Source organism: Pogonomyrmex barbatus, unplaced genomic scaffold (assembly GCF_055798465.1).
Source record: "Pogonomyrmex barbatus isolate J1 unplaced genomic scaffold, ASM5579846v1 scaffold8, whole genome shotgun sequence".
Classification (NCBI taxonomy): domain Eukaryota; kingdom Metazoa; phylum Arthropoda; class Insecta; order Hymenoptera; family Formicidae; genus Pogonomyrmex; species Pogonomyrmex barbatus.
Window position 1 is genome coordinate 6,965,959 of NW_028297182.1, and position 23,613 is coordinate 6,989,571.

The 23,613-nt window shown below is 37.2% G+C and overlaps 2 protein-coding genes across 16 annotated transcripts in view; one reads left to right on the forward strand and one right to left on the reverse strand.

The window, feature by feature from the left end:
- The window catches only part of HDAC4 (histone deacetylase 4), a 104,058-nt gene that overhangs the window by 75,142 nt on the left and 5,303 nt on the right, over positions 1 to 23,613 (forward strand). For 7 of the 11 annotated variants that reach the window (XM_089083996.1, XM_089083997.1, XM_089083992.1 and 4 more), the window contains 13 exons: positions 2,502 to 2,668; positions 8,962 to 9,066; positions 14,537 to 14,662; positions 15,068 to 15,150; positions 16,542 to 16,648; positions 18,333 to 18,470; positions 19,218 to 19,315; positions 19,400 to 19,537; positions 20,271 to 20,595; positions 20,819 to 21,262; positions 21,558 to 21,827; positions 22,251 to 22,597; positions 22,908 to 23,462. In XM_089083996.1, coding sequence (XP_088940122.1) covers positions 2,502 to 2,668; positions 8,962 to 9,066; positions 14,537 to 14,662; positions 15,068 to 15,150; positions 16,542 to 16,648; positions 18,333 to 18,470; positions 19,218 to 19,315; positions 19,400 to 19,537; positions 20,271 to 20,595; positions 20,819 to 21,262; positions 21,558 to 21,827; positions 22,251 to 22,597; positions 22,908 to 23,462 — 2,903 coding nt within the window. Of the gene's footprint in view, positions 1 to 71; positions 2,669 to 8,961; positions 9,067 to 14,536; positions 14,663 to 15,067; positions 15,151 to 16,541; positions 16,649 to 18,332; positions 18,471 to 19,217; positions 19,316 to 19,399; positions 19,538 to 20,270; positions 20,596 to 20,818; positions 21,263 to 21,557; positions 21,828 to 22,250; positions 22,598 to 22,907; positions 23,463 to 23,613 lie in introns of those variants that run through there. The other 4 variants (XM_089083993.1, XM_089083990.1, XM_089083991.1 and 1 more) reach the window with 4 other exon arrangements.
- Positions 5,299 to 8,968, reverse strand: LOC105426237 (uncharacterized). 5 transcript variants are annotated; one of them, XR_016141133.1, is made up of 4 exons: positions 7,414 to 8,968; positions 6,788 to 6,989; positions 5,872 to 5,960; positions 5,299 to 5,655 (listed from the first exon to the last, which is right to left on the reverse strand). XR_016141133.1 is itself a non-coding variant. In XM_011637371.2 (3 exons), the coding sequence occupies exons 1-3, from the start codon at positions 7,647 to 7,649 to the stop codon at positions 5,617 to 5,619; spliced, it is 477 nt and encodes a 158-aa protein (XP_011635673.1). In that variant the 5' UTR covers positions 7,650 to 8,968; the 3' UTR covers positions 5,299 to 5,616. The 5 variants fall into 5 exon arrangements, 4 of the variants coding, with proteins under 4 accessions (XP_011635673.1, XP_011635674.1, XP_088940139.1 ...); XM_011637371.2 differs by lacking the exon at positions 5,872 to 5,960; XM_011637372.3 differs by having other exon boundaries at positions 5,299 to 5,960.

Here is a 23,613-nt window from a genome sequence, read left to right on the forward strand (position 1 = left end):
ACAATCGTGTTGGACGGAATTTTTCTATTTCGGGCTCAATTTACTCTAGTCGCGACAGTTTTCCTCGTTGCTAATGTGGGGTCGAGTGGAGAGCACGTGAACCAAGAGCGACCAAGAGCGGAGCCACTCACGATTGGCCAATATCCGCGCGGTTCTCTCCACCCCGATACGCCTTGCCGCTCCGCTTCGCTTCGCGCTGCATCATCTCCCGTCGCGAATGATGCGGAATTATCAGAGTCGCTTGTGGTCACGATCGTTCAGTCGCGATCGGTCTATCGAGCGGGCAATTTCGTGTTCTCTCCGCACGATTTCCCTCCCCGTTCTCGTGTCGCGGTCTCGCTCCCTCTTTCTCTCACCTCTCATCTTCGCTCGCAGGCTCGCGTAATCGCTTCCAGTGCGGGCTAAATTTAGCGTTGACCGTTGCTTTTACCGAGTCGCGAGCGGCGTATATAAAGCCGCCTCCCCTCGCCTCGTCTCGCCGCCGTCGTTTCCTGCACGCGCGCGCGCGCGCGCGCGCGCGCTCGAGACGCGAGAGAACGACCGCGTCGTGTCGCGTGGATGTCCCACCTGTGAAGTTCCGTCGCGATCACGCGGATTTCAGCGAGGATCACGAGGAAGACACTCCGAAGCCGGCGTGACTACTCGGGATAAAAATTCACTCTCCGAGTCGATCGGCGCGAGATGATAATAGAGTGCAATTGAACGATAATTTGCGGAGTTTAAGCTCGGGAACGTGTGCATCACGTGGAGCGAGCGGATGAACAGTGAAATTTGTAGTTTTTTTGGCGCGATTACCAGAATCGCGGAGTGGTTTTATCGAGACACTCGTGTCTCGGAAACTTCCGTAATTTGTCCCCCAGAGTAATCTCTCTAGCCGCATTGGAGGAAAAAACTTGTAGCAAAAAATTCTCGTGCGATTTCGTGCGATACGATCACAAACACATCGGCGACGTAGCTGTACGTGACATACAGAGCTTGAATTTGGATCTCTTGTGATAAAAGGTGATCGCGATCGGAGCGGAACGGAGCGCATGCGGGCGATTTCCTCCGGAAGAGTCCTCCCATTTCGTACCGAGATCCCGAGTCTTCCCGAGTCTTTTAAACCTGGATGTGGACGCAGACGTGAAAGTTTATAAAAAAACGCGACCAAGCGCGAAGAGGGAAGCGAGTCGGGAGGAGAGAAAATCGCGCAAATCGAGCGAGCGATAAGCGGCCGCTCATGTGGCGTACGCGCGCATTGCGCGTAATAAATGGTTAAAAATAACCGCGCTATCGCACCTCGAGCGGGTATCGGAGCGGATAAATATCGCCGCGGCGACACGCGCCGTCGCGCTCGAATTCCACCTTGTTCGCTTATCTAAGATAACAGCCGTGGAGGAAAACACCCGACCGTTTTCCCCATTCCCGGATGTCTCTTCATTCGAGCCGGATGCGATGGGACGTCTAAGAAGAGAAGCCACGCGGGACGCGGTCTTCTCACGGTAGCTCCGCTAGGTCGTTTCAAAATTGGTAGTCCGAATACCCGGAAAAAGAAACGAAAAGAAAGAACAACGCGGCAAGGTGCGAGTGCGCTATAATCACGCGTTTCCGAGAAACTTGGATGTTTTGAAAACGAAGGAATTTTACAAAAAAAATTTCTACTTCTTCCAATCGTCCAATCGATCTCTAGATTCCTCGATATATTTTCTATCTTGGCGTTTTATAAATATCTCGGACGCCGAAGGACTTCCAAATGAGATAAAGTAAAAAATTACAAGTGTCGTAGACGATTTCTCCTTCGATATTCTTATGCTCTACGCTCGACTAAGTGCAGACTGCTAATATTGTGACCTGTGTTAATGAATTAATATCGATAAGAAACGATTGAAATAATACTTAAGTGACAGGAAATGAACTTTCTTTTTATCGTGTCAAGTGTTATTGGAAGTTAATACTGATAATAATTATCAAGACATCAATAAGTGAGTTACTGGAAGTAACTTCTCTCCCAGCGACGACAACGGAAGGAATGCGAGAATGTTTTGAAGCGAGATTGAATTTAATACCAGTTGTTACGACTCCTAATCTTGATTGATTACAATGAATCGTCTTCTTTCCCACGCAAATTACAGTCGCATATTTTAGTTTGTAAATAAAGCGTGCGTCTCCATACAACGTACATCAGAGTTGGGAAATTTTATTCGAGCCCAATTCGAAGATCAATTTGTTTTATCAATTTGTTCGTATCGGCGGAAGTGATTGATAAGAAGTCGAGAAAAACAATCCGTATAATAAAAAAAATAAAAAAAAGGAAAGAAGTATGAAAGTTTACGTGGAACGGGCAAACGTGTTCGGTCGATATCCGCGCGCGGAGAGCTCGGGCGTGAAGATTGTCGGTGCGCATCATCACTACGGGACGATCCTCCACCACCATCGCCGTGGTGGTGGCGGCGGCGGCGGCGGCGGCGCCGGCACTCACCGTGGCATGTTACCGGACGTGTGTTGTTGTTACATGTGCACAGAGATGGCCAGGGACACGCCGGGCTCGCCGATGCCACGACCGCGGGATTTGGGCGCCGGTGGCGGAGGAGGCGCGGCCACGGCCACCTTGACTTCCGGCGCTTATCACGCAGCAGCCGCCGACACCGCCAGCCTGCACGGCCACGCGCTGCAGCAGAAGATACTCGAGGTAACGTACGGCCGATGCGATTATGCAAAATACGTAATATTTATGTATAATCGAGTATTGCGTCTCGGATTCTACGAGACTTTTTGGTAACGACTTTGTGAAACGAAACAAAAACGTGATAATCTTTATAAAAGTGTCAATAAAATGTTTCTCACATTGAAACGAAATAGTTAGGAAAGTATGTTTTAGTTTATGTTTTTTACGTTTAAATATTTACTTTCGAGTTGTAATCAACTACATAAAAACACGCGCTGCCGCAAAAGATACTCGAGTAATATATGACCGATGCGATTATGCAAAATACGCAAAATAATATTTATTTATAATGGATTCTCCGACACTTTTGGTAATCTTTGTGAAACGAGATAAAAACTAAAAAATATTTATAAAAATGATAATAAAACATCTCTCACATTGAAACGGGGGGGGGGGGTTAGGAAAGTACGCGCGATATTTATGTAATAGAGATTATTGCGTACGAATTCTCCAAGATTTTTGATAATTTTTATGAGATGAGAAAAACTTGATAATCTTTATAAAAATGATAATTTGACATTGAAGCGAGATAGTTAGCAAAATACGTTCTAATTTTTATTTACATTTAAATATTTATTTTTGAACTTTTGAGTTGTAATCAATTAAAAAATTGATGCATTTCTATAACAATATGATTTTAGAGACGGACATGAGGAAGAAACAATTTGTAATATAAATTTTATATATAAAAAGAATTATTATTAATGTAAGAGAAATTCATAGATGCAATTCACGGATGCAAATTTTTTATGAGAAAAAGAATTAAGACGAGGGCGGGAGACAAGACCTTTGACGTATAATGTAGGATGATAAGAAGAAGCTTAAATATTTGTGATTTTAAAAGAAGAACGGAAAACATTTAATTAATTAGTGATAGTAGTCGATATCGTATTGCGTAGCATATTATTCGTATATCCTTTGCCTCTTCCGCGAATGTTGTTGAAACGAATTACGGAGATGAATAACTATTACAGAAATTTACTCGGAATACACGAGAAAGTTTGAGATTACCGCAACCGAGTTGAGTTTCGATTGAATTCGATCGATCATGCGCGCTTTAGTTACATCGCAATTAAGTTCAAGGACGCCAATATTTCCACGAAGGCCAGCTTTAATGCTGCGGAGAATCCACCGAGAAGTAAATATATATCGCGTATATCTGATATTCTGCAACTGCGGCATACCGTTGCAATCAGTTCTAGCTTGAAAGTAAAAAAAAAAAAGACGAGCAATTATCTCTTATCAATATGTTATCAATATCAATATGTTAAATAAGGATAAATATAGCACAAGTAGCAAAACATTAATTTAACATTAACAGTTAAATATATTTAGCCTCAATGTGCATACATTTACTTTTTTTAAACGAAATTGTCACAACTTTTCGTTATCTCATGATATATATTTTTCTTTTTCTATAAATATGATGCATAGATATTTATATAAATAATTTAAAAATCTTGTGATGATGTTATTTTTGTCGCTGTAATTTTCTGCCAAGCAGGCATTATAGAAGCATATTTCATTCTCGATAGATAAAAATAATATAATTTTTTAGTGATAAAAATATTATAAATTAAAATGTTATATGATCATCTTTTTTATATTTATTTTTCAATAACTTATTTTAATACTAGAATACTAAACTTTATAATGAATGTTCGAGTTAAGAGGTTCTTTGTCAACTACAATATTTAATAAAAGCTATCAAAGAGGTCAACTATTTCAGCAACTTAGTAATAATTAATTCGAAAAGTACAATAATTATTATTATTCTTTTTATCAAATTTTTCTTTCAAAGAATTTGTTATTAAAATTACGAACATGAGGCAGTGAATATAGTACTATAACATTAATAGTACTAATTTTAAAGTCTGTCGCGTTTTTCAGTGGAATAGAATCGATTTTATCGGGTAAAACATCAATCGTCTTCACGATGGAATCCACAATATATTCATACACGAGGCGCGAATTAATCCTCGAACAGTCGACCATAAACAATAATTCAGAGAGCTGATACAAGTCATTTTTGACTCACATTGAAATTATCATTATACATAAAGATTTTAGAATTAATTTCTATTATACTAAATAAGATATCATGCTAATAAGATATCAATACATGCAAGAAAATATGTTTGAAAAACTCTAAATATTCTGTAAATATACTATTTGTTTTATTTATGTGTATATTCTATGTATAAAATAATATTCTGCTATGTTGCATACATTTTACATATTTCATTATGGCCTTCGCGTGGATAAAAATGACTCGTGTCAGCTGAGTGAGGGTTAATTTAAGTTTAATCGCACGCATTATATACACTGGCATTTATAAATAATCGAAATCTAAATTTTCAATAGTTTGCGATTTTAATTGATAATGGTAATTTAAATGTTTCAACTATTTTTATAATTTCTTGAGATTTCTCAAAGAGATTTTATAATTATTATAGAATGTCTACATTCAGAATTACCTTAATAAATTAATAACTTGATCTTTAATTTTATTAATTAATCTGTTTTATGAAAAATTTCTTTATTATGAAATAAAAACATAAGATAAACACTATGATAAGGTAAACACTATGATATTTATGTTTGTGTGAGTTTATTAAATTTTTATATTACTCATGGGCGGTACATAAAAAACATACAAAAAATGTCTCTTATACACATTTTGTCACTTTATATATTTACAGATACGTTCACAAACAAATAAAGCAAATCTGAAGAAAAGTATTTAAAAAATTTGCTTGGTTTGCATTCTTGTTTAATTCGTCAACATACCGATGCCACTGACAAAATGTCAATTATTCTTCACAAGATATACATTTATGAGATATGCGTTCTTAATACAACATAATACGTTATATACTAATAGGAGACCTTATTTTTCATATAATTCGTACTCAGTTGTGCGAGAAGAATTTATCTAAAGCTTTTTCTTTCTGAAAAAAGAAGAAAAATTCAATTAATAATTTTTAAAAGAAAAAGAAATATGAAAATTATTTATTTTATAATTATTTTATAAATTAGAAAATGAAGTCTGAACTTCTTACTGTTTAACAACATAGTACAATGATATTTCTTGATATTTTTAAAACTCGTAAATTTTCGTTCTAAAGTATTCTAGTAAATTTAGATTTGTTCGTTTTGCAACTAACCTTGGCTCTTGAACTAGACGCATATAATTAACACAATTATCGATATCGGTAATGTAAGCATATGACGTTCAATTTTCCCAGGACATTATCTATATACGTCGAATCAGATATTAGTATTGTCATTATCATATGGCACGTGCCTCATTATGTATTTTTTTTCTTCATTACTCATTCTTAGATTTGCAATAAATAGTTTTGTGAAGGATATATTATTTATTTTACAAAAGGCATTAACGATAAATTACACGTTTCTTTTTTTTTTTTATCTTTTTTTTTTTTTTTATTTTGTGGCAACAAGTAAAAACAATTTTACGTAGTAAGAATTTTAAAGCAAAATTTATATTTCCGCAAGAACCTGAAGCCTCGCGGCGATCAGTCCGATAATCAGAAAGAGAGTCAAAATATTAAAGAAAAGGGTGAGTCTTGTCGTCAGAAGCGGCCGTACCGACGTCACTAAACCTCGATGATTATTGTACTCGCGTATCCATTCTTTTACTACGATGGTTTTCTGGTCTAACGTGTGTTTGGGACCTAGGGTAGACTATAATTAAATCAATATAGTATCCGCAGTTTTTTTATATGCAGATATACAATAATTTCAATAAATTACTTCATATTAGATTTTCGATTATTATTTCTCTTTAGGCAAATATGTCTAATATAAATATATACTTTTGAATCGAGAATGAAAAATATAAAAATATATATAAAATATTCAAATTTCATTTTATTTTATCAATCACACGATTAGAATACACGGTGAAATAAGACAGATATTTCTTTTTGTATTAGAAATATTTCCTACGCTTCTCTCTTTTTTTTTTTACTCCCTTATTTTTGCATTTTGCTGCGTCTTGGCTATAATAGAGCTCACTATCACTTTGCTTAGCGGTAAATAGTAGCGTGTTATACTAACAAAATCGCAGGCCAAGGCCACCGAATTCAACGGCGCTCTGCACAATGGGCAAGGTGGTGGCATAGGTGCGATTCTAACATCGCAATAATTCGCCAGGCATTCCGCACACAGCAAATGGCCGCAAGAAGCTTTCACGCCAATCTTTGGCACTCCCAAACAAATCGGACAGACTTCACCGTATGTGTCTTTGAATTTATCATCACTGCCAAGAGAGTAATGGTGTACGGTCACACATATATGTATATATTTTACAGTATATGTTGCTATTCCGAGAACATAATTATATAAAGGATAATTTTGATCGAACTAATAAAGAGCAAACATAAATATCTGCCTGCGGTGAAACATGAAATATTACATAAAAATAAATTAACTGGTAAATTAAGAGAGAAAAATACGTTACTAAACAAAGTAAATTAAAACAAACATCAATTTATATATTAAAATAAGAAATCGGTAAAATAACATTCTGTATTTTCCGTTTAATCTATTTCAAGTTGTCCGGATAAAACATATTCTTTTTTACATCGTGCAAATTTAATTAATTCAGGACGATTGTTTCATTAGAAAGTTATTTTTAATTTAAAACAATAGGAGAAGTATTATAAGTCTCTTAAAAATAATACTTTATTATTTCGATACTCGAATTGTCATTCGGCTTGGCTTGAGTTTCTTGCGTTCCTCGGAAACCCCATCGTCTGCTAGATGAGTTGTTCCTTTTGAATAACAGGACGTAAATCCCGACTCCTACTGCAAGCACCGTAATTCGAAGAGCGTATCCTTTCCATCCCGAAATCGGACCCTCGACAGGAGGCATAATAAATGCGAGGATCTTCTGTCTGTATTGTTCGGTGAAGTTCATTTTATGGTTTCCTTAGAATTTGTTTAATTCAATACTTTAATGTAATTTACTGACACTTTTCTGCAATGTATCACAACGCATTTGAAAATTTCAGAATCAATGAGCTTTGGTTAATAGATTGATTGAATTATGATAGACGACAGACAGTGACAAAGTGATGTTCAACTGTCAATCGCGATGATCCGATATTAAATTCATGACGATGTTAATTGAAAGTTCCAATGTTTAACCATTTACAAATCTGTATTTTCCGCATTATATTCGAGAACTTTAAAAAAAAAAAAGGACTCGATATGATATAATTATTTCTACATATTTTTTCGGATATAGATTTCTTTCTATCTATTCTGAAGCCACTAATTTAATTTATCGTCAAGATTTTGTCTTTAATATAAATAATTTGAAGTCGAAAAATGTTTGTTTTTTTTATAAAAATTGTTTTAACAAATTTTGTGTTGAAGTTTCAAATAGTTTTTTCTCATTTTCGTTTTTGAATGTGAGATCAAGACTCAATTAGCCCCAACGATCAAACGGAACGGCTATAAGTGAGAGACAAAATTCTAGAGACGTCTCGCTCGTTAGTCAGAATTACGCTATCAGCTCCAGTTTCAAATCGGACGATATCGCGTTCGATTTTTGACATGCGTTTGCAAAGTGCAACGCGTGCACGGGAATCGGGTGACAGCGTAGCCCGCTCGTTTCGCGGACGTAACCAATTGGACGAAATCGCTTTGATCTCTGTGTCAGCAACCCACGCACTTCCTTCTGAGAAAAGGCGACTCAAAGTCGCCCACGTACGACGAACGACAGACGGCAACGAAAAACATTCGAGAGACACAGTGAATTGGATTAAACGTGTCGGATGCGCGCCATGTTGGCGTGAAACTTTGCGCTGGCACCGCCAGCACTATGCATACTTTTGCATTTCCACTCGCGACACGCGCGACAAAAGCTTTTATTCAGAGACATATTGAAAAGCCTCGCGCATAAATATGCATCTCCATTTGTTCCCTTTTTTTTTCTATCGAACTCTTTTTTTTTTTTTTTTTTTTTTATTCGCTGCCGTGGGCGAATCGAAAAAAACATAAGTGCCTGCTATAAAATAATATATCGCGATATAGAAAACAAAATGTCATTGCGCACAGAAACGCTTTGTGACGATTTCAGTTGAAAGAAGAAACGTGTGGCCAGCAAGCGAGACTTGTCGATTATGTTTCACTTGCGAATTGATCACTTCTATCATCAAATATCTTTTTTTAGCCTTCAGCTAAAAATGTTACATTACCCTTGAGATATCTGGATTTGTTTCCAGCTACAGCAGCACCATCAGCTTCAGCAGCAAATACTTCGGCAACAATACCATGCCCAGGAACGACAATTGGCTGAACTGCACGAACAACAGATGCATCAATTAAAGGTAAAGTTTAGTCTTATTATATTCTATAGTCTATAGTTATTCTATATATTATATAGTCTATAGTTATTCTATATATTATATAGTCGTATTTGTTTATACTTTACATCGATTATTATTACGACAGATTGATCTCTCTTAAGAGTAATTAACAAGAACTATTATCGCTATCATGAATAATTAATGAAACGATATTATGAAAAATTAACACAGGAATTAATTTGAAAATGATTAAAAATATGAAATTTATATCAATGTCAACGTATCAATCTTTGCGATATATAATTCATATAAAAAAAAAAAATAAATTGAGAAACCAGATGCAATTACTGTATCCAAAACTACTTTTTTAATCAATAAAATGCATAGAAATGAAATTACGAATGTATATGTATATAAGCAATTTAATATGATATAGAATTATCTTTCTTAGAACATGTAGAGGAGCATTTTCTTCTAGACTTCTCTTAAATAATTGATATTATTTCAATAATTAGATTATCAGCCACTTCTCTTTCGGAGATCATTGTTATTCTTTGTAACGTTGCTTTCATTCGTAGCGGGGAGATAAAAACGGTCCGGGCGATATTTCTTAAGCGGCCGCTGATAGTACATTGTACTGCGCCGCGGCGCCATCGCGGTTTTATTCCAGAACGTGGACGCGGCCGCTCCTCGGGCGACGGTGACCACTGTGCACGATGCGGTACCGACGGTTAACAGCAACGGCACAGCAGCCTGTGCATTACACGCGCATTATCCGCCCATAATAGAGAGAATCATTTTCTCGCTTTTTACTCGGACGCTTCGCGTCCCTCGTCCCCGCAATCGTCCGTTTGCGACTGCGATTCTCTGGCAATGTCTCGTGCGCCGCTGCCCCGGCATCTCTCGCTCTTTCTCTTTCTACTTCTCTCTGTGCTAGTCGAAAGTCCAGCGGAATATTCCTCTCATTGTCGGCGAAGCGCGTAACGTGCGTCACGAAGGCGATAATAACAATAACGGTTGATCGTGAAAATAAACTGGCCTGCATCGCGCCGCGTCGCATCACTGCGAAATCCCGCGATCCTCGATTGGTTAAGTTTCTCTCTCTCTCTCTCTCTCTCTCTCTCTCTCTCTCTCTCTCTCTCTCTCTCCCTCCCTCCCTCCCTCCCTCCCTCTCCCTCTCTCTCCCTCTCCTTCCTTCTCTCTGAGATTGTAGCACGCTTTAATTGCCAAGTGTGACGCGAATGCATTTTGACACAGGACACAACAGTGTTGTGAGAGTTGACGGCTATCCGGAATAATTATCTGTCATTTTACGTATGAACGAGGACGATGATTTTTACAAGCGATGAAAAGTAGAGTTCGCGCGTGCGACGAACTACTAAGAGATATTTATTACTCAAAAGAATGATAATTTTCCTCACGAATGCAAGATGTGCCATTTTTCTTATCGAACCAGAACTTCTTTCAGATCCTCATTGAATCTGACATCGATTTTTTTTATTCACAGAAACGCTGATGCAAGAATAAATTTAGAAGAATAATGAACGCGAGAATCACTTTTTATAAACTTGGCGTCCTTCAGCGATGGTTTTCAAAATGTTTGTTTATATCGAGTTCTTTCGCGTATGATCTTTCTAGAGTTCTATTCGCAAATCGATCTTTCCGCATCGCATAACGCGTACGCGTCGTGACGCTCGTCTATAATTATGCATAGATTCGTCGCGTCGTATAATCTTCTTGCACGTGTAACATCATGTATATTTGTCATAGGAAATTGCTATTCATGGACGAAACGAGGTATAATAAATTAAAATAGACACACGTGCAGCTTATCTTCGAATAGCGCAACTTAATATCGATAATATTGGGTTTTACGTACACAAATACATTCGTGTTGCGCATACGAGTTAAGCTTAATCCAATTAGGATACGACGAGTAAGCCAAAATTGATCGAATGAACCTCGATTTATTATCTATAGTCATAATCTTACGTTAAAACATATTTGAATAGTATACAAATTGAATCTTATAAAACTAAAAATTTGTTAGTAATTCTATTCATTTTTTTTATTTACAATTAATTTATGAAACATTTATATGCTTTTTTGTTGATATTTCGTTATTTTTGATTCAAGGAAATATAAATCTGTTTTTATCGCTTGCTAGAATTTATCTTCCTTTTTTTGCATAAACTATATTTATGAATAACTGAATATATATCTATAAATTACTGCGAAGTTTCCGCTCTTTTAAGGATTTCATTTTTCTATTTTTAATTTTAAGATATAAAAAGATATATAATTAATAATATTGTGTACAAGTTTGGTAGTTTTATATAAATTTTAGTCATGTCAAAAAAAGCATTGCATTTGTGAAAATCTAACAATTTTATAAATAAATGATGCATTTATATCATATTTAAAGTTGAAGTTTTATCACATTAAAAAGTTTTATCTTATTTTCAAGTCATCTGTACACAACTTTAAATCTTCTTTTTTTTTTTACAAAATATTAATGCAGACATTTTTGCAATCAGTTAGGTACGTAACACTGGTTTTCAGTTTAATCTGAAATGAGTAAAATGCGGTGTATATTTTCTACCTTCTGAGATATAAAATCGAGATTTCTTTTCGCGAACGGATCTCTACAGATGAGGCATTTTTTCGTGCCCTCTCGATTTTATTCTCTACTTTTACAAGCCTTTCTCCTTGCGCACTTCTCGAATCTGAAGTGGACTCCGTCGCGAGGAAGTGTTGATTCATTCGCTCGCTCTTTGGCCGATCTCTCGTAACGTCTATTTTCGGCGGCAGAGAGATACGTAAACACACAACGCTGCACCTGTGGCACGTGCCGACGTCATTTCCGCCTCGCGGTATTTCAAAGCACGGGAGGTGTTAACAGGTGTGCGCAGGTGTTCCTGATCTCGCAGGTGGATCGCGCGCGATTGTACAATCGGCACCCCTCCATTTAAACTCGCTTTATTGGTCAGCTGTGTGCTTTATTAGCCGCCACAATCACGTTTTCTTTCGGTTCGCGGTTTGCTACGTTTACCGGGCCTCGTGACTAACGCGCGACGCGTTATTTTGGATTTTTATTGGTAAATCATGAGCGGACGTGAAGCGTGATTCACGGAACGTAATCGCCAGCAACGAGACCGATGGAAATGCGTAATGTTAAATATATACAACTGTATCAATTACGTTACAATAAACGGTGTACTAAAAAGAATGTTGCTTTGTTACACAGTCAGTCTGCTCATTTGTATATATAAATACGTAATAGAGAATAAAATTATTATTATTATTATTATTATTTTAATAAATCGATTTACAGATGTTATTAAGTTAACAACGAAATGAAACTATAGTAACATTTTATTTATGAAATAACTCGGGAAAAAGATTACTATTTTTTATTTCCGTCATTCGTACGCATAAATATTATAAATTATATTAATCGAGTAGTTGAAATATATAATTTGAGACATTATTAAAAATGTTATAAAACATAAAATAGAAACAATTTTCTGCAGGAGTAAGATTAAAATAACTGTGATTTTCTCATTGATTTTTCTAAATTAACAATCAATTCATTCAGATTATCGTTACACATCGAATTCTTCCATTATTTGTCTAATAATTAAAAATGTGTGATGCAGGCTTTTGTAAAAGAAGTGAAGAAGATTAATGTTATTTTGCTAATGACAAGAAAATAAGAGAAGATCACGAAATATTGAATACTAAATCTTATTGAATCTTCTTTATTAATCATTAACAAGTTGATGACAAGTTATCTTAGATGCGCGCATATTTCTGCACGTAATTTACAATCAAGGATATGTCCGGTACGCGACAAAAGATGAAGTGATTTTACTACAGCCGCGCTCATTTATTCTAGACTTACGTCTAGGATCTAATAATAGCGCACCGTTGAAATCGATGATACGAGAAGACGAGGGCGAGAAAACGATCGCGCGCGGGAGAGAGAGAGAGAGAGAGAGAGAGAGAGAGAGAGAGAGAGAGAGAGAGAGAGAGAGAGAGAGAGAGAGAGAGAGAGCGACCGGCCTCGTTAGAGGCGCGAACGTTCCACGTGCGTGGCGGATATTAATTGGCAAATAACGAGACGTCGTGGACGAGAACGATGCCAGACCGGAGAGTAATAGAGCCGCGGTCGCGTGGCGATGTCGATGAACTCCGGGAACGCGCGTCTCCATTTTCCGCGGCGGGCTGCGAATCTCGCGAGATTTTAGGCAGGGGCGGAGGGGAGGGCGGTGACGGAAGGGGGGGAAAAAAACCTCCCGGAGGAGAGACGCGATTTTATCGACGCTTGCGGCCAATGTAAGCGCGTTATTCGGCGAGAAGCTATTAATAAATATTCTATGCACACGGTTATTATTTTATTCGATCCCGACGATCCTGGCGTGCGTTGCTCGGATATATATGGGAGGGGGAGGGAGGAGAGAGAGAGAGTAAGTTTATCGCGTCGCGAGCAAGATTATGTGACGCGCGATTAGATTAATGCCCCGCTTGGCAGTGTCCGGACTTTCGCACGAGTCTTCACGTGCAATTAATTAATCCGACTCACGTGGACGCTTCTCTTTTTTTTACGGTTTATCTGTTATCATTAAGACGCGCTTTTTTTTTTTTCTTCCCTCCTACGCCGATATTTCCCCTGTATTATCCATTGACGCGTTTAATTACAAATCTAATCTCTCATTTTTTTTTTCTTCCGCTGAGATCGACGGGGCTTTCCCCGTATTTTATTTTTACATTTTATTGTATTTTTATATTTTATATTTTGCTACGACGAAGATATTTCTTTCTGAAAGACGTCGTCTTGTTATTCTATTCTTACGAATAGCACATCGTTTTAAAATTTAGAATTAAAAATACAATATTTGATTCTTTTTAACTCGTTGATTCTGGAGCCAGCATCGGTTTCTTGTAGAAAATACGTAATTTCGTTTGGTGATCGGAAAGAAAAACTCGTGTAGTATATTTTTATGACAGACTTTTAAATTTGTTATACGTTATCTTGAAAAACATATCTTTTACGCGAAAAAAAGAAGATGAGATAGCGCATGGAAAATTACCATCGACTCCCATGGCCATTGATTCAGCAGCTGTGCATGGCGTCTCGAGCTAAAATTGCCGATAATAACTCGGGGGACACGATTTGCGTCATTTACAGACGATGATTGTGCTCCGTGCTCCGTAAGTTACGTACGCGTGCCGGATTAAACCAATTAAAACATAACTAACTAAGAGTCTCATGTAAATATTGCCCTTGCGGGTTTCTATACCGGATTGTAACTGCGTATCTTCGCGTAATTAAATTCTGGCTTCGACCGAAATGTAATTTTCCCCATCGATGAAAGTTCTAGTTTTACCTCTATTCCCAGACCCATATAATGATCCCAGGATGAAAGAGGATAGATTGGTAAAAAAAAAAGTGAGTTTCCGAGGAAAACAGAATTTGCTTCTGCCGCAGCTCTGGGAGCAGCAGAAACAGCTGGAGGAGCAAAGACGAGAGAAGGAGAGGCTCGAGGCTCTCAGGAAGAAAGATAAGCACGATCACAGCGCGAATGCGTCCACGGAAGTCAAGGAACGCCTTCATGTAAGTTAGAGTTTTTTTTTTTTTTTTTTTATTTTCTTGGTCATAATACAAATTTCTGGCATTTTTTAATCGCGAGTGATGACGATTGTAAATTTGTGCAAGAGTTAAATAATTTTCTCGTTTCTTTAATTTTACATATCTATCATTATAGGAAAATCTCGTTTATAAACAATTCTTTTAATAAAAATAAAAGAAATAGACAAATTTGATTTCGCAAATCATGCAAATGAGTTTTCATTTCTTATGTTTACATAATGTTTTCAATTTGTCTAAAAGTTTTATCTTTATTTAAGTCGGAGCGAAGGCTAGTCCTTTATGAGCTCTCGATCCATCCAGTTATATCGATTTTCCGAATTCTCACGCGAGTTTTACTATTTTCCATTTACAAGGCATTTGTGATTACAGAGCTTCCTGGTGAACAAGAAGCAAAGAGAGGCAGCCGCCGCGGCGAATGGAGCGGTACCCGGCACGCCCGGATACAGGAGCTGGTAAGATGTGCAATCAAAGCATGTAGATTGTAATAGAATGGAATGATCAAACCGTGGGATATTTTAGAGAAGTGCTTCTCGTAAACTTATGTGAAAGAAGAAAGACCAATCTTTCCATGACTATGGGCAATCTAAACATGAGCGACTTTTCAAAGTAGATCTCGTATTTGCGCTTGAATTTATAACATTCTATTCTAATTTCAAGCAGATTCTACTTTCATAGAATTTCTCAAAGTTTAATTGCGCTTTGTTTGAGGTTGATCATTCCATTAAAATTCAAATTTCTAGGCATTTTCTTTTAAATCAGAAAAAATATGTAGACGTGTAGATAATGTGGCGTATTTTTAATGGTCCATTCATTATTTGATATTAAATATAAATGTAATATATTTAAAAACAATATATTTAAACATCCAGATAAATATAGATAAACTTAATTTTACCTTTCATTTGTATACGTGTATCAAAATACTTTTTATTGTTTGTATATTTCTGGAATTGGAATTGAAGCTAAAATATTTATGTTTTCTTCCTTCTATCTCGAAAACAATTATATTTCAGAGATTATATTACAGAGATTATATTGGTTTATCATTACAATAACTCGAGCTAAAGAAAGCTTTTCTTATTCTCGATAAGAGAGATTTGATCGGTAAAACTCGCTATAAAAATTTCTCAAAATTTGCCTGTCGTTTTGGTTTTAACGGGGCATCGCGATCGTCGTTAGTAGTCTTCTTCGCCGCTGACGAAGTAACGGTAATAGCACAACCTGGCCCAGTTATCCATTTAGCAACGGCCGATGTGTTCTCGACGTTATTTCCTTGTCCCTGCCAATGATAACTCCGTCTGAAACATCTGTATGCAATGTTCAAAATGTGAAATGTGTATTTTTTCACTCAAGTTCTCGAGAAATTGTCAGAAACATTTATTTCCAGCTTGCGAAAATGACATCACAAGTTATACATAAATCAGATAATATTCAATTCGGTAAATAAATTTGGAATTTTAACGTCGTTTTAAATAATTTATTAAAAAATATGTTTTCGCGCATCGTGTAAAAATAGCATTGGAGATATATTAATTTGAAAGGATGAAAAAATAGTGCAAAAAACGTGCAAAAGTTTTATGTATAGAAAAATTATTACTATAATTTTATTTGATATTAAAATGATTAACCTAATATGTTTGCATCTATTTTATCTGATTATTTGCAATTGTAATAATAAGAAATTTTATTTAATATCCAAAGTTCTAACACAATTTAAAAAATTGAGAATTTTTTGTATTATGTGAGACACATCTTTTCAACTTTTTACTCTCTTATCAATCATTCTTTAGCTGAATATTAATGATTTGTTATAAATCGGTATCTCGAATTTTTCTTCATCTAGGCTACAACCACAGTCGGAATCATCGAGTACTTCGAATGCGGCACATCCATACCAAATGCCGCAGATGCTCCAAAAGTTCGGCGACGACTTCCCACTTAGGAAAACAGGTAATTGTCCCGGGACGTGTTAGCTAACTTATGCATACTTCGTACAGGTAGTTTGTGTGCAAATAGAATGTCTACTAAAGCATGGTGTTTCGCTGTTCGAGAAACGAGTTGAATCCCAAAAAAGCAGCTTACGCGTCGACGCGATGTTTGCTTTCGTTAATCACGATTTATCTGTGAATATGAAAAAAAAAAAGACGATAATTTTTCTCGACAAAATTCGCTCGATCGGATTATCCACGGAATGCGCACACGACAAGTCGATACGTTTCGTTTAACGAATAAAATACAAATAAATTATCGATTAGTTTCTATAAAAAATATGTTATAAATACACGTGATACATTTAATTTATTAAATGTCTGTCTGGTCTTAACAAAAATGAAAAAAAGAAATGAACCTGTCCGGCTTGACTGGCTTTCTCTAATGCGCACAACTTGTAATTTACAACAACCATTAGGCCGACGAATCGCTAATTAACGTGCGCATTCTTTTGACTGATACACGCTTATTTACGCGAAAAAAAGCGCCGATATATGAAACGTATGCGAACTCTGTACATGGACAGAAATATTTACGATATATACGATGAGGAAAGCATGTACAGTTGGCCTTGTTCTCTCAATAGTTCTTGTTTATCGTTTAAAAATAGAATTACTATTTCTTATATAACCTGCGTTAAAGAGATAGATGCATGAGTCTCACGAGTTTGCGTAACTGAAAAATTAATTAGATATGAAATTTTGTAAAAAAATATTGAGACTATACACGTTTCCAGAAAACTTTAACAGATACGTTTATGTTTAGTTTTTTTATTATAATATAGTATATTTTAATATATATTTGTATCTGTTTTTTTTTTTTCACATAAAATGTTTTTAACTCAAAAAAACATCTATAGTATCAACAATTTCATCTACTTGTAAGAAAATAAAAAAAATTTTTATCTTTTAACTGGTTAAATATAAGGAATTTAGCACTTTCTAAAGCTCTAAAGCTTCTAAAGCAATTTTAAATTTTCTCATATTTCATTTTAATGATGTAAAATCTTAATGCTATCTTTTTTCTTAACATAGATTGAAATTTTACATAATTTACTGAGAGACTTCCATTTTCATTATCTCGTAGAGTTTTGTTCGGACACATTTGAAGAGTAAAAGTTAGAAATACCATCTCTACTAAATTTAAAAAAAAAAAAAAAAAAAGAATACAGATATATCGTAAAAATATCTATTATCTCAATATATCGCAAATTGTTTGACATCTTGACTTCCGTTTAATACGTTAACTAAATAAACGAGACTTTTGCAAATGTGACAAATGTCAATACTTTCTTCGTTTATTCGTCTCAAAGTATCATTTTTGATATTTAACCGAGACTGACATTTAGCCGCTTCGACTTCCACTCTTCAATTACAAGTCGCGCGTGTTATTAATTATTCGCCGCTTGTCCGGGCGAGTGTCACGGGGCGGTCTCTTTATAGAAATCCCTTTGGCGAGCTTCTTTCGCGATACATGCGCGCCGGTAAACCGATAATACGAGCGAGCGAACGCGAAATGTGAAACGGCGGGGTCGTCATGTGTCGTGTTCTTTGCCTCCCCCCCCCTCCCGTCTCCTTTCCTCCTCCCGCCCCCTACTTCGGTATGACAATGACCACAACTAACAACTGGCTGAAAACTTGGCCAGCCTCGGAGCCGAACTTGCTGAAGGTGCGACTAAAACAACGCGTGGAGAGGAACATGGCAGCGTTGAGAAATTCACCCCTGACGACACGCCGGAAGGACCGTCTGGCGTCGCACCTCAAGCGGAAGTCATTACTAGCAAGTACGTTCCTCTCTCTTTCTCTCTCTCTCTCTCTCTCTCTCTCTCTCTCTCTCTCTCTCTCTCTCTCTCTCTCACACACACACACATACACGCGCGCAAACCTCCTCCGAGAGGACTCTACTCTAGAGTATCCTAAAACGAGAGTTCTCTATCTTCCTCTAAAGCGAGCAAAATTATTACCTACACACATCTACCTTTCATTTTTCTTTCTTTTTCTCTTTCTTTTTTCTCTCTCTTTCTTTCGTTGCACCCGAGTGTGTTCAATTAATTGACTGTTGAATTTTTTGATGTTTGCTACTTACTCTCCTATAACCGCATGAACGAAACGTTACTCTCCTATTAACATATATGTAAATTAGCGCTAAAAACAGTCCGGGAATATTTGAGTGAGTCGCCGCTGACGAGGTGCTCCCCAAATAACGCGGCGGATCGAGAGGCTAAAGATTCACTTTCGGACACACTTTTAAATGGATTGTGTCATTTGGGTCGGTTCCTCGTGCATCATCACGGTCGAAATTTACATACACGTGTTACACACGGCGGCGGGTGTGGGGGGAGTCGATTTATTTTCGGAGGATTATTATCATGTCGTACGTCCGTCCTCTTCGTTCGCGCAGTTTGCAAGTACAATTTTCAAACGCGCGATCATCATCCGTGTGTTTCGTATACGTTCTTGCACAACGAGGCGACACATGTTCCTCCCTCTCCTTCTCGGGGATCCCGACGTACTAATTGTACGTTTTTCAGACCCTGGCAGCAATCCCGAGTCCGGGCCTAATTCTCCTCCGACCGTGAACAATTCTCAAGCCAGTCCCACCGCTGGAAGCAACACAGCGATACAGGAAGTAAGCTTCGACGATATTCGTTGCCACGATTTTTTTCATGTTTTATATACACAAAAACTTACACTTCGCTCTGATCTATTGCAGGAAGGTGAAAATCCGGCGTACGGAGGACGTCTTACTAGCAGTAGTCAACAGGGTAGCCTTTCTGATCTTTCTCTCTTCAGTTCACCGTCCATGCCTAACATCTCGTTGGGCAGACCCCACGTGCCATCGAGCTCATCGGTAAATAGACTCTTTATCAGAAACTTTTTCTAGTTACGATCTGCACGATGTAGTACAGCAATACAACTTTTATCATTTCTTCTAAGATATGTGTTTAAATATACATGATTCTTCCATATTTGTCAAAAACTTTTAATGTGATGTGATCCAATTTCTTTTTATATATAATATTGTTTAAATATAAATAAAACTTTTCTTCTCACTTATCTTTTCACTTATGGACTTTTTCTTTTTTATGGAGGTTAAAATAAGTTTCTTTTTAGTAAATATTTTATTGGATTTCTAAATAAAAATTTCTTTTTAAATTTAAGTATCTCTTGTATCATCGAAACAAGTGATATTTAAATTTAAAGAGAGATTTTTTTTATAAAACATTTGAACTAAAAAAAATTTATTTGTAATATTTTGTATAAATTTTAAAAATCGAAATTTTTCAATCATTAAGAATAATAATAGTTTCTAATATTCTCATTTAAAAAAATATTAATTTGAAATTTTAAACAAAATAGGAAATCGAAGAATTGACTTTTTTCATAAAATAAAGAATTTATTTTTATCAAATAAATATTGGAAGAAGAAATAGTGGAAGACGATTGGGTATGCTTGACATTAAAGTTATTTATTACGTTAACTCTGTAGAGTCGTACGCCATTAAGATGATAGATAACGTCGATAATTTTAGAACCTTCCCAAGTGTTTGGCCGACACACATTGGGCTGTTCTCTGTTTATAGAGTGGCACAAAATTGGCGCCGGTTTCGGAAGCGGAAGTGCGTGCCGCGTTCACGGCACGCCTCGGCATGCCGCTCACCGGTCAGATGCTGCACGGCACCCTGCCGTTCTATCCGTCCCTGACGGTCATCGAGGGCGAGCCGGCATACATCCATAAGCAGATACAACAAAATTTACAGGAGCAGACAGCACCACCGTCCGCGGGGGTAGGCGGCAACAGGCAGCATCCGGCATCGGCAACGGTATATCATACCGCGGCGCCTATTACGGATACACAAGTAGCGCACGCGAGACTGCAAAAGGCTGGTCATCACCGGCCTTTAGGTAGTATGTTCCCTCTTTGTCTTCGTAGAAGCCCTTGTGCGCGTGCCCTGTTCCAATGGAAAATAGTCTCTACCGAGAAAAGCAGCTCTGAAAGCTAGACTGAGTTCAATCCAAAGAGACCATTCCTGCACGAAACATAGCACGCGTTGTTCAGTAATCCCTTGTTAACAATCCCATGTCAGACCCAAACGTTTCACGCGCATATTCTTTTTTTTTTTTCATATAGGTAGAACCCAATCTGCGCCACTACCGCTAGGTCATCCAATGCTGCAGGGCGGCATAATCGCACCAACTACACACTTTGAGGAATATCTAGCGGAGAAGCAACTGCATGATCAGCAACAAGCGCACAATTACCTGAAGCAGCAAATCCGTCAGACAGTGCTGACGCGAGTAGGTTCGCGCAGCCAGACCAATCAACTGGATGAAGCACCAGAGTCCGAAGAGTCCGAGGTGATAGATCTCACAGGCAAAAAGGATCATCCGGAAGAGAGCGAGATCTCGAAGCAGCAGAGAGACCGCGAACAGTTCCTGCAGCAACAGAGAGATCTCATGATGAGACACACGTTACAGACAAACGAATCGACCGTCTATGCTGGAGGTCTAAGTAGGACTCCTCAATCGGCCAGGCCGCTTTCGAGAGCGTTGTCGAGTCCTCTAGTACATTTAGGTAATTTTAACTCTCTGTTATCATCAATGCGATAACGCAATATATAAAGTATCTTGTATTTAATTATGATTTTTGACACTTTTGATAAAGTATGGTTTTACTTGATGTATTTGGACATTTGCATTTGTTTCTAATATTGTATCGAATTTGTATGACACAAATGTTTTTTTAGATGTTTTTTAATAAGAAACTAGAAATAGAATATAAACTAGAAAAGTGAAAAAAATATGCGTAAATCCAATTTAATTTTCAAAGAATTAGTCCATATTTTTTATGAAATACTTTATTCTCTAAGGTCCTCAAGGTAGCGGTGGCGACATTTTCGCGAGAGGTACTTCGCATCGGCCCACTACGGGATTAGCTTATGATCCACTGATGTTGAAACATGCATGTGTTTGCGGCGAAACAGTTAGAGGTCATCCTGAACATGGTGGCCGATTGCAAAGCGTGTGGGCCAGACTGTCAGAGACAGGCCTGTTGCAACGTTGTGACCGAGTACGCTCGCGCAAGGCCACACTTGAAGAGATTCAAACATGCCACAGTGAGGCTCATGCACTTCTATTTGGTAAGTCTTGTTTCTTCTATGTCATTTTAGCTTTGTTAAGCAAATAATTAAAATTAAGATAAAACTGATAGCTTTAACATAGAATTTACTCTAAAAAAATTAGGAATATTTTTTTAAAAATTTTAACAAATATTGTATAATTTTTCTTAATTTTAAACTTGTTCTTGTTTGCCATTTTTAAAAGTGAAGCAATAGCAATTTTTTTTACTTTTTTTATAGTTATTGAACAAGTATCAATATGTTATAATTATTTTTAAATTAAATTCTTATTAAATTGATAATCATTATCAACGTCCTATAATTACTGTCGATATGGAATAAGCTATAATATAAAAACATTTTTAAATAATAATCTTGGATTTTAAATTGTAGAATAATTTGCCAAGAAACGGTGATATCAATTTGATTTTATAATGTACGCAGGAACAAATCCGTTGAATCGACAGAAATTGGATATGTCCAAGCTGTCGCAGCTGCCTATGAAGAGCTTCGTCCGACTTCCCTGCGGTGGAGTTGGCGTTGATTCTGATACAACGTGGAACGAGCTTAACACTGCACCCGCTGCCCGAATGGCAGTGGGATGTGTTGTCGATCTTGCATTCAAGGCGGCAATGGGCGATATTAAGAACGGTTTCGCTGTGGTGAGACCACCTGGACATCACGCCGAGACGAATCAGGCCATGGGTTTTTGTTTCTTCAATTCAGTAGCGATTGCAGCAAGGCTGCTTCAACAGAAACTCGACGTTAGAAAAATTTTAATCTTAGATTGGGTACGAATCATCATAATTCTACAACGTCATTTCTATGCCATACAATAAGAATATATAATATATGTTACACACACACACACACACACACACATTACAATTATTATATATATATATATATATTATAATTGTAATATATGTGTTTAATATAAATTTGAAATTGTAATATATATATATATATATATTACAATTTCAAATTTATATTAAATTGAAAATAAGCAACATAATGTAATAGAAATTGTAGTTAAGAGCGACTCGTACATATATATTTCTAAACGTGCTGTATGATAAAATGTCATACTATTTGTTTTAGGATGTTCATCATGGAAATGGTACTCAACAAATGTTTTATGACGACCCACGGGTATTATATCTATCAATACACAGACATGACGACGGTAACTTCTTCCCCGGAACTGGCGGACCTACTGAATGCGGCGCCGGTGAGGGTCTCGGTTACAATGTAAACGTGGCATGGTCTGGTGGCCTGAATCCGCCTATGGGTGATGCGGAGTATCTCGCAGCATTCCGCGCGATTGTCATGCCAATTGCCAAGGAGTTCGATCCGGAAATCGTGATCGTCTCGGCTGGTTTCGATGCGGCTGTGGGCCATCCGGCACCATTGGGTGGTTATAAAGTCAGCCCGGCGTGCTTTGGCAGGATGACACAGCAATTACTTAATCTAGCCGACGGGAAGATTGTCCTCGCTCTAGAAGGTGGCTACGATTTAGCGGCGATTTGCGACTCGGCACAAGAATGCGTTCGAGCACTGCTTGGTGATGAACCCAGTCCGCTGCGTGATGAAGAACTTACGAGGATTCCTTGCCAAAATGCCATTGATACGCTCCAAAAGACCATTGCTATTCAGGTAAATCAAATATTGCACAATGTAGTAGTTGAATTTCCTCCTTAGTTCATTATCTACGAAGAACCAAATAATCTTTTTGACTTTCCTTCAGTGTTCCCACTTATATCAGTTTATTGTTCCTGAAACGAGTTAAACGATTCATCTCCTTTTA

Coding starts and splice junctions, on each gene's coding strand:
- LOC105426237 (XM_011637370.3), bottom strand. CDS start 7,649: ATGAACTTCACCGAACAATACAGACAGAAGATCCTCGCATTTATTATG. Junction 6,990..7,413: donor TCGAGTATCGAAATAATAAA/GTATTATTTTTA, acceptor CTCTCTTGGCAG/TGATGATAAATTCAAAGACA.